This window comes from Eleutherodactylus coqui, chromosome 1 (assembly GCF_035609145.1).
Source record: "Eleutherodactylus coqui strain aEleCoq1 chromosome 1, aEleCoq1.hap1, whole genome shotgun sequence".
In the NCBI taxonomy this organism is placed as follows: domain Eukaryota; kingdom Metazoa; phylum Chordata; class Amphibia; order Anura; family Eleutherodactylidae; genus Eleutherodactylus; species Eleutherodactylus coqui.
The window spans coordinates 390,100,241-390,111,780 of record NC_089837.1 but is presented as its reverse complement, the minus strand read 5'-3'; the positions used below and the strand labels follow the sequence as shown (position 1 = coordinate 390,111,780).

Below are 11,540 nucleotides of genomic sequence, written 5' to 3'. Positions count from 1 at the left end.
GGTATCACTCTCATAGCTTGAGCTTCACATGAGATCCCGGTGAGCTATGACTAGCAGGACATTCTTGAACGTCTAGTACTATAGATTTCCGTAATCTCTAAAACACTTTAAGTTAAAATACTTTTTATCATATTCTACAAATGTTCAGTTTAATAAAGATAAATGCATTGTTCACGTTGTATTCTGCTGGTGGTCCAGGTCATCAGTAACCAGCAGACGGCGATCAAACTCTTTGAAGAGGCTGACACTGACAAAGGGCACAGTGGGTGCTGTGCCCTCTACAATGTTCTGCATCTGCTGATGGAAGAAAGCTTGGTGCGTTCAGATTAGGAACCCCAGAAGCAATGGGAGACAAAATAATGCTTTAGGGAAAGTGAGTAGTTTGTGTAAGTTGTCTATTACAGAGGAAGACATTATTAGGTCACAACTGGAAGGTTCTCCTTGGCATTGTGCATTCTAGGCATCTATTAGAATTCGTTTGTTCTATATACAGAATTCTGTATCTTTCCTGTAGTTGTGCTAGGCATGCTGTAATCAGTTATATAAAGATGTATTTCAAACTTGTAGACCTCTAGTATAACGGACCTGTGACCACTGGACTGTGGAGGACCACTGTATTCTTCCTATAGTCAGAGAGGAACTTTGGAGCTAAGTATCCACAGTAGAACATTATACAAGCTTTCATTGTATTTTCGGCAGTAGTTGTTGATGTTTATGAGATGTGCCAGGCATAGAGCCAAGGATCCTATGAATGACGAGTAATTTATCTGCTGGTTCTGGGTGACCTCCTGAGAAGCATGGCACCCACAGGTAATAGGCAGAAGGCAGCTGGGAATCTATTGCCACCGTCTGTTTCTTATCACTGTTGTGGAGAAGAGACTCCCGTGTTCCTCTATTGTGTGGAGAGGTAGGCGGCCTCGGTAGGAGGGCGCAGCTATTTCTACTTGGAAGGAATTTGGCCCTTATGGAGAGCTGCAAACTGCAGCTTGTGAGATCCAAAAGGTGAACGACTGATGTCAATGCCATTGTCTATATCCTGCTCAGTTTAAACTCTACCAGGTCCAATGTTCAGGACAGGAGTATTTCTCTGAGTTCTGAGATTGATTTTACATTGCATAAAACTACATATACATACCATATAATTATCTTACACACATAATTCCAGAAACCTAGAGAAACATAATACACACGATGCGAATTAGTGGTGTATCTACTCGCACGAATTATTACTATTAATTTATCAACTAATTATCTATCTCATTATTTTTTTCTTTCTTCCTTCTCATCTATTTGTCTATCGCATTATACCTACTACTACTACTACAGAATAAATATTAGCAGCCCTGCAGGCTATCTATCTTTTCTTTCTTTCTTTGTTTCTTATATATCTATCTATCTGTATCTACCATTTATATCATATCTATTTTCTTATTTCTTTCTTTTATCTATTTATCTATCTATCTCATATCTATCTATCTATCTATCTATCTATCTATCTATCTATCTATCTATCTATCTATCTATCTATCACATTGTACCTCCTACTACTGCAGAATGAAGGAATATTAGCAGCCTCATGTGTCTGTCTGTCAGTATGACTGCAGGATATCCTTTCTTTCTCCTATCTATCTATCTATCTATCTATCTATCTATCTATCTTCTATCCATCCATCCATCCATCTATCTGCATCTACTATCTTATATCTACTATCTATCTCATATCTATCATCTATCTTCTATCTTTCTTATACATATATCTGTATGTATCTATTATCTATGTCATATCTAGCCTCTTTTTTTCTTTCTTTCATGTATATATATATATATATATATATATATGTATGCATCTACTATCTATCTCATATATATATATTTATTTTCTCTTTCTTAGATAGTAGATACATACAGATAGATATATATGTAAGAAAGAAAAAAGATAGATCGATAGATAGAAGATGATACATACAGTTAGATATATGAATATATCTATCTCATATCTAGCTTTCTTCCTTTCTTTTATATATGTATCTATATGTTTCTACTATCTATCTATTTAGCTATTTCATATCTAACTGTATCTACTTTATATCGTTCTCATATCTTTCTATTTTCTTCTTTACTTTCACATGTTTCAATCTATCTAGCTATCTCATATCTATCTATCTCTTCTTTCATATCTAGCTTTCTTCCACCCATCTATCTAATATCTATCTCATATTTATCTTTAAATCTAGCTTTCCTTCTTTCTTTCTTTCTTTCTTTCTTTCTTCTACCTCATATCTATCAATTAATATATCTATCTTATATCTATCTTTCTTTCATACATTTTTCTGTATGTTTCTACTATCTATCTATCTTTCATTCTTATTATATAACTTCAATTCTCCTATGGATTGCGGACTTTCGCCATAAATATTTGGGACTTTAATTGGTGATTCGTGTGTCCCTTCTTTATCCACTCATGTGGGTGGTTTAATATATCCCCCACCCATGTTTTCTCCTTTTGGTTAGTTCTGAGATCAGGTGCATTAGGGGAAGATGCTTTTTCCATACATTAGGAGAAGTTAATTATAGCAGAAGCCCCCCAGCCGCCCTCATAGAGATGTTATCAGAATGGTGGCAGAGGATCATTGATGGATGATTGACACATAAGTGACTGTCTCTCTGCTGTCACTTAGCAACTACTTCCACCTGCTCCCTGCTCACACCTGACCTTTCCACTACTACACCCATGTGGCACCCCGTGCACCAAGTCTTCCCGGCAATGAAACTTTCTGTGTCGCTTCCCGGGGCAGTGCACACAACATTCCATGTGCGCGGGATCTGCCGGGTCCTTCTCTCACAGAATAGCGCTTATTACTAATAGTACATTGAGGTAAACGTTCAGATGAACTGACTTAACCCTGCTTGTGCTGCCCTGCTCTCCCCATCACTGTCTCTTAGAGGTATAACCTGTGTGCAGATAACAGGGCAGTGCTGTGCCCCTCTGCCAGCCCCAGGTCGTATTTTCAGCGCATGCCCCCCTGCTCTGGTTGATATTTTCCTCCGTGACGTCACGGCCCGGTGTCCCGCTAATCATCCCCCCTCCTCCTCGGCAATGTGTGACACACGGAGTCCTGCGCCCACCCCTTTTCTCCCGGGCTCAGCCCTCCCCTCCCCGCCGGCCGCCGGCCTCCCATTGGCCAAGGTAAAATCATTTAATGGCAGGCGGCGTGCGGGGTATGGCTGCTGTGCGCTGCCTCTATGTCTCATGCCGCCGGCACACACCGCCCCGTATCATAGAGAGACGAGAGCGCTGATTCAGGTGCCCCCCTCGCTGGCATCGTGTGTGAGGAGGATTGCGTACTGTACTGTGGAGTTGACTTCACTCTCACTCTTCACCCTCTGACAGACAGACTGCCTTTCCGTGCCACCCTGCCATGTCCTGCCGATACTGATTGGGACCTGAGAGCAGCCGGTACCGGGAGTGAGCTTTGCCGGCGGCGGAGAACAGCAGAAAGTCCCAGTGTGCCGTCTGTCACCTGTTGTGTCCGCGGAGCAAGAAAGTTTTCCCCGAGTTTTCTCTGCGCCCCGGACCGATGCTCCGCTCCTCTCCTTCTTCAGCAGCAAAGTAAGAGACAAGTGAGCAGAGGAGGAAGCAGGTGCCACAGCCGCACCGTGAGCCAGCCCCGTGTAGAGCCCCCAGACAGCGGTGTGAATGTACAGCATGATGATGGAGACGGACTTGCACTCCCCCGGGGTTCAGCCCCCCAGTAACACGGGGCAGGCCGGGGGAGGAGGGGGGAACAAGGCCAGCCAGGACCGGGTAAAGCGGCCCATGAACGCTTTCATGGTGTGGTCCCGGGGGCAGAGGAGGAAGATGGCGCAAGAGAACCCCAAGATGCACAACTCGGAGATCAGTAAGCGGCTGGGGGCCGAGTGGAAAGTCATGTCGGAGGCGGAGAAGAGGCCCTTCATAGACGAGGCCAAGAGGCTGAGGGCACTGCACATGAAGGAGCACCCGGATTACAAGTACCGGCCCCGGCGCAAGACCAAGACCCTGCTCAAGAAGGACAAGTATTCCCTGGCTGGGGGGCTGCTGCATGCGGCCGGCGGAGGGCACATGGGGGTCGGACTGAGCCCCGGAGGGACTGGCGGAGGAGCAGTAGGTGGCGGGACAGGCGGAGTGGTGGTGCAGCGCCTGGAGAGCCCGGGATCGGGGGCATCTGCGGGTGCCGGAGGATACGCTCACATGAACGGTTGGGCTAATGGGGCTTACCCGGGCTCTGTGGCCGCTGCAGCGGCTGCTGCCATGATGCAAGAGGCTCAACTCGCTTATAGCCAACAGCAACAGCAGCAGCACCCTGGCAGCGGGGGGCACCATCCGCACCACCCTCACCATCCACACCATCACCCGCATCACCACCCGCACCACAACCCCCCTCCTCACCCGCCGCCGCCTCCCCCCCAACCCATGCACCGCTATGACATGAGTGCCCTGCAGTACAGCCTGCTGCCCGGGGCACAGAGCTACATGACTGCCTCTCCCTCCAGCTATGGGGCGCTGGGTTACTCCTCCAGCCAGCAGCACCAGGGCTCCCCGTCCTCCGCGGTGTCGTCGGGATCTCTCAGTGCCCTGGGCTCCCTGGTGAAATCTGAGCCCAGCGTGAGCCCTCCTGTCGCCGGAGGAGGCTCGCACGGCCGACCGCCCTGCCCGGGGGATCTGCGGGAGATGATCAGTATGTACTTACCCAGTGGGGGGGAGGCTGGAGACCCGGCGGCTGCTGCTGCGGCGGCGGCTGCTGCTGCTGCGGCGGCAAATAGTAGACTGCACAGTTTACCCCAACACTACCAGGGCGCAGCCAGCACGGGGGTAAACGGCACCGTGCCACTCACACACATCTGATAGGACAGAGACTTCACCTGGCAGAGCAGAGGGACTACAGGGCATCTCCAGCACCTGCTCCTGGCATCACCTGCACCCTCTGTGTGATTGCTGCCCAGAACTTATCACCCGTTTCCTTTTGTACAGAAATGTTTCCAAGTTTTGATGATTGTAAAAAAAATAATAATAATAATAATAATATGGAAGAGATGGAAAGTGAGGGGAATAATAATTCTGGCCACTGTAGACACTTTCCCTGATAGCTGGGGGGTCGGGGGGTCTGTACAGTATTTATCGGTTCTGTAGCATAGCAGCGGATGCGATACTTTTTCTTTCTGTTCCTTTTATTTGTCCCCCAGTTTTCGTTTCTTTGGTTCTTCTGATCCTGTACGTGACGCTTATTATTTATGGCTCTGGAGTTTATCCCCTTTCATTTGTTATTCTTTTTCTGTAAGCAGTTCCGTATTTGTTTCTCTTTTTCTTCTGATTTCTTGTACATTATTGGTGAAATATTTTTTATTCTAGCCGGTGCGGATTCCTCTTGTGTATATAGTTTATTAAACGTCTTCTCTACTTTAAGAAGAAAACAAAGTCATCAGAAGATGAGGTGAATTTTAAGCAAAATAAATTTTCAATTGAAAAAAAAAGAACTAGGTGTTTGTCTTGAATATATTAGATGTGATTGGAGTGATTGATCGGGGGAACAGATTACAATTTTCAAATGATTTTCCCATACAATTCATGGTATTATTTTATGACTGAATTAAAGTATCTGCATTCTTATTAATATTCTCCTCCATTCATATCTCTAGTCATCATATAGTGAGATTCTTGCCGTGAGAATCAGTTCTGAAGTTCTTGTTATTGCTGAGAATTCCTTTGGTTGTAGCAGAAAAGTTTCACTCTGCTGAATGTCCCGATTTGTTGTCAGGGATAATTTTTCGTGTAATGTGTTTTTTTTTCACGGGGTATTTGAGAGCAGCTTTTTTTATTTTATATTGAAAACTAAATAAATCAGAGCAGAATATAGTCTGCTAAATCTGAAGGAATTTGGTCTGTTCTCATTAGAGATATGTTCTGCGCACTTCTACTGCTATTATGGCATATGATTCTTCTACAGATATCTTGCCTTGACTGAGCCGATTATATATTATAATTATTATAAGAAATGTTATAGATCTTTTTTTAAGGTGCAGTAATTTTCTCCCTTACAGTGCGCTAAATCTGCTCAATGTTCAGCAAACCGCTCCGATCTGTCCTGAACCCATTGTAATTACCGCACTAATGACTGATCCTTTTGTGTCCTCCTGGTTTTTTACTTGCTTCGCTAAATCCATTGCAACATTTTCATTAAAGGCTCTATTATTTTAATGATGTCATAATTAAGCTCTATTAAAGCTGAACTTTTACATGTTTACAGGGCATTACATTTCTCTTAATCAGAGGTGTTCTTAGGTCCAGATTCATAAATGGCAAGGGTAATTTAATACTTCCTTTTATACATAAATATAGATAGATAGTAAAGCGCAGAAGTTTTACGTAAGTGTGGTAAAAGTACTGCAAAGTAAGAATGCTTTAACAAATAGGATTGTTAATAGCTTGTTTTTGTCAATTAACAATATGCAAAGTGAATGAAGAAAAGAGAAGTCTAAATCAAGTCAATATTTGCAGTAACCACTATTTGCCTTCAAAACCGCATCAAGTCTTTTAGATACATTTGCACACAGTTTTTGAAGGAATTCGTCAGACATATTGCTTCAAGCATCTTGCAAAACTAACCAGATATCTTGTATGGATGTAGGCTTGTTTAAATCTTTCTGTCTCTTCATGTACTTCCAAACAAACTAGATGGCTCTGTGTGGGCCGTATCATGACTTTCAAGACTCCTTGTTCTTCTTTATGCTGAAGATCGTTCTTAATGACATTGGCTGTATGTTTGGGGTCATTGGCCTGCTGCGGGATAAATTTAGGTTTTTACTTTGCAGTGTTCTTTCCACACCTGACCAAAACTTTACACAGTATTGTATATATATATATATATATATATATATATATATATATATATATATATATATATATATATATATATATATATATATATATATATATATATATATATATATATATATATATATATATATATTAGTCCGTTGTTTACAGCGTATACTATTTGCATAAAATGCACTATGGCAAACTGATCCGACACTTTATCATAAAGTTGGTCATTGTAAATTGCCTGTGAGCTCGTTCAGTCCGAGTCTTGGAGTTGGGAATGATGCTTGTAGCAGTTATTATCGGGTTGTCTGTTATCTGAATTTCTGCTGAGAATCCAGGATATCAGATGTAGAGACGATATAATCCATGTGCAGTATAAATCAGCCTGGCTTTTATGTCAGGCATTACCATGTATTGGTGGAATGCAGAATAATTACTAAATTACATGGAGGGGAATGAATGTTGTACTGAGAAATTTTCGATGGTAAAGATGTCAGTCAGTGTTAAATGTGGAGTGTGCCTCTAGAGTTTGGGGGCTGCCTAAAATAATATCCACAACCTGTGGATAGTTAATGTACATTTATTATAGTATATTCTGTGTATTTAGTTACATACAAGACCATAATACACAAAGTATATGAATAGCAATCACCATTTTAATGCTGACCTCATACATGACTGCTCGGCTGCAAGGGTTTTATATTTTTGCACTGCTTATAGTAAAGACTAGTGTTGCACAATAGAATTTATGTAACTATTTTGTGTTTAAGATCATTTGTATTTTACTCAGATATGAAGAAGATTGTGAATCTTATTCATTGGACACGGGGAGAAAGGAACATGATTATTTCACATGGTTGAAGGGTCCTCAGGCTGGTGACACAGGTTGCGCAGCCCAGTGTCTATGCAGTGTGTCAGCAGAGATTAAGATGAATAGGAATGGGCATGGGGCACAGGGTTTGGTATTTTCACAGAGTGGGATTACTGCAGACTAGTCCTGACCTCGAGGTCATCTGAGAGTCAAACTATTTTACGATCACCTAGTGGAAAATAATAAGCTCAAGTCTTTCAAAGAACATTGTCAACAAGTGAATCCTCATTTTCCCGAGCTGGTAGACTATGTAATAATAATTATTCAATGTTGTAGTGAGGTAGCACAAAAACAGTGTATACTGGAGAGGGGGAACTTGTTGTCACTGTATGTATTGAAAGCCTGAGCTGTCCCTTCGCTTCTGCATGAAAAGCTGGTGGAGGGGTATGCAGGGGACATGGGCTACCCTTAGTAACTTGTTATGTCAATGTATCTTGTATATTACACTGTAGAACAGTCAGTAAGATAGATCATAACGATGTTGATGGTAATCATTTCAGAATGATTATAACAGCTTGCATCTTGCTTGAGTGGTAAGAAGATGAAAACCATGTTTTATTGTTATTAAGTAAGCTAAACTATGGGCAATACATTCTATGTTAACATAATAGAAGCTGGCAGAGGAATAGCTCTAACTGAGACTGGAACACAGCTCCTCTAAAGAGTTAATGCCCCCTCCAGGGCAAGAAGCTGCAGGCAGGGCATGTGCTTGGCTGGAGGACAGACAGAGGTGTCTCAGATACCCCGGGTAAGCATGAAATTGCTGGATGTTCCCAGCAGAAAGGCATGAGATGCTGCTAAGCCTCCCCGGGGGCCCACGGTTATAGCTGGGATTTAATGGAGCGAGCAGGGTAAATGCTGTTCCCAATGGACAATGCAGATTAAAGCTGCCAGTTAAATTGGATCAAACTATGTAAATGAGGAGATGTGAGCTACATTATGAGGGAGAGGACACGCTGGAGGAATAGATATCCTTTACTGGGAGTATTAGCCAGGGCTACACACAAGTGTCAGACTGATAATGTTAGAACTGGAGTTCTTCGGTTTATGGATCAATTACACACTCATTACTTCTGTAACAGCGATCAGTAATGAGAAGTATTTAGTAACAAAAGTATGATCAGCACACAGAGATAGTGTCCATTATAGTTTGTGTTATCTCTGGGCTGCTCACCCTGGCATCGAGGGCACTGAAGTGTATGCTGTATATACAGGATACAGACACCAAACTCATGGTCTAATATCTACTTTAATTTGATTTTTGCTACTGTTCTCTTAGAGGGTCTATATAATTGTGTCATTGCATAACCTTTATGAAGGCAATCCAATGTGTTGCAATGAACTTTGTGACTCCATCTTTGAATCAAGGCGGCAGCCTTTGCAAACCAAAACGCACAAATGTAGACAATTTATGTCTACTATGAAAGGGCATTTTGATTGTCATGTATTGTAGTATTTTATGCCTGTCTAATAATGAAAATGACTTGTGATTTTATATACTTGCAGGTGTATAATACAAACATATGCATGTGAATGAGGCAAGAATATATGCAGTACATAGAAGTAATGCATAACAGGCAGAAAGCAGACTAAGCAGTGATCTGATCTTCTTATACCGGAGAACTTGATCAGGTCACCTTTGTCAACTTAGAATTTGTTGCTAGTTATTTATGTGAAGTCAAATGCAATATTTTCTTTTGTTCCATTGTATGTGTCAGACCTGATAGCATAAAAGTACTCTGGATTAAAATGCCAGGAACGACTAAGTGAACATTGCGCTGCTTGTCCATTAGTACATACTAGTAGCTCATACAGTTATCGGATGCCACTTTTCTATGAATACATGATAAAAACACAACCATGATTGTGAAGTTTTATCTTCTCAACTTGCCAGAGTTGTGTCACAGCTGATATGTGAGAAGGGGCATTAACAGAATGCTTTTTAGAACAGAACATTTTTAATGGATTTCCATTTGAAAAAATGCAATAACTTGCTGATCTCTGCTCTTTCATCTGACAAAAAGACTACCTAAGAGCTTTACCTTTTATAAAGTATATAGAAACGATGGATGGGTGGGTAAAATATAATTATGGTTTCTGACCAATCAACTTTATAGATGCATGTTATGTAAAAAGGGTATGTGTTGGTATTTTTTATAGTGGCCTTGTATATAACATTTCCAAAAATGTTCTTGCAAGTACTAAATGCATGAAATCAATTATATGTTTTATTTCAGTTTTACAAATGTTTACATCCACCTGCACATTCAGGTGCATGAAATTTTGCACATTATCCATGAAAATTCATTTAGCTTTTAAATAGGTCATTCTTTTCTATAGTCTTTCTGCTATATTGATTAACCAGGAAATCTCAATACTCTTCTCTTGTAACATGCCAGCAAAAGAATATATGCTTAAATATGATTTTGCATATATACATTTATGGCAGGCTGAATATCTATCTATCTATCTATCTATCTATCTATCTATCTATCTATCTATCTATCTATCTATCTATCTATCTATCTATCATTTGATTTAAAATATTTAAGCACTATATCTATTGAGGTTGAATGAATGAATATATATATATATATATGGATATGATGCTGTCTGCAATATGATGATGATAACTATATAATAGAAATATACTGAAACGTTTGAGTCATGGTTATATATCATTATTTTAATCATATGTCTCAAACATTTCAATGCAGAAGTGTAACTACCCTATCATTGTGAGGATATCTCAATAGCAGTAAAAGGAATCGCTCCTCACTATACTTAACATCTTTGTATCAGAGGTAATGAAATCCCCTACACCATATTGTTAATAAACAAGCACAATATTTTATAAAAATCAAAGCTATGAGTCTTGTGCAAGGAAATTGTCTCTCCATTCTCTCCCTAATATTTACAGCATCTTTTCATAATTCTGTATCTGGTACATTCTGTGATAGTTAAAAATTGTAAATTTCCTAGCCAAGAAATAAAGCCCTAGTAATGCTCAGTGCAAACCAATATTCACCTAAAAACAACTTCGCTATGTTGGTATCGGAACAAACTAAATTGCAAAGACAGTCTACAAAATCTTCCTTCTCACTCTTATATTTATAATTGCAGGTACAGCCAGATATTTGTGGGTAGATCAAGTCTCATTCCATTGGTCTTTTAAGCTTTTCCAGGTTTATTTCCCACATTGGTTTGGAACTCTATGTCAATTTCCAATGGACTTTGTTAAATAAGACTTCTCTCTTCTAAAATATTCTAAATGAATTTTAAAATGTCATAATAATTATCCAACTTAAGGACTGTCACTTTAATTGGTGCAAATCTTGCATATTACAACTACAAATACTGATAACATTACTTATTAGGAATTGTATATGCCACATACATTTATGATAATTATTTTATGGTCCCATCGCATGTCAATCCAACCTAACATCCCCATACAAAATATACATGTTTATTTCATAAATGATGTAATTGGTAAGTATCCTTCAATTTTCAAGTCTTTGTAGATTTACACCAAAACCTAGTGAATCAATAAAAAGATGCATCCGCTGTACCCAATTTAGAAACTACTAGACCTGTGCCTAGGCAGTTCCACACCCTGAATCAGATTTTTGAGCATTAAGTACACTTCATATAATATTACAAAATATTTAATGTATGCACTTAAGGATAGTCTGGAAAAGATGCCTTAATTTAACTTCCAAATCCATCTCCACCGCTTTTACATGTAAGGCTAGGACTACATGGTGGCTTCAGCCCAGTAAGGCATTTAGTTCTTTACATGCAAACGCT

At 40.4% G+C, this 11,540-nt stretch overlaps 1 protein-coding gene across 1 annotated transcript; it reads left to right on the top strand.

Moving 5' to 3' along the window:
- Positions 1 to 3,245: 3,245 nt before the first annotated feature.
- Positions 3,246 to 5,473, top strand: SOX1 (SRY-box transcription factor 1). The gene has a single exon (XM_066592941.1). The coding sequence runs from the start codon at positions 3,698 to 3,700 to the stop codon at positions 4,883 to 4,885; it is 1,188 nt and encodes a 395-aa protein (XP_066449038.1). The 5' UTR covers positions 3,246 to 3,697; the 3' UTR covers positions 4,886 to 5,473.
- The last annotated feature ends 6,067 nt before the right edge of the window (positions 5,474 to 11,540 follow it).

Bases quoted from the DNA above. Each gene is read 5' to 3' on its own strand.
- SOX1 (XM_066592941.1), top strand. From the start codon at position 3,698: ATGTACAGCATGATGATGGAGACGGACTTGCACTCCCCCGGGGTTCAG.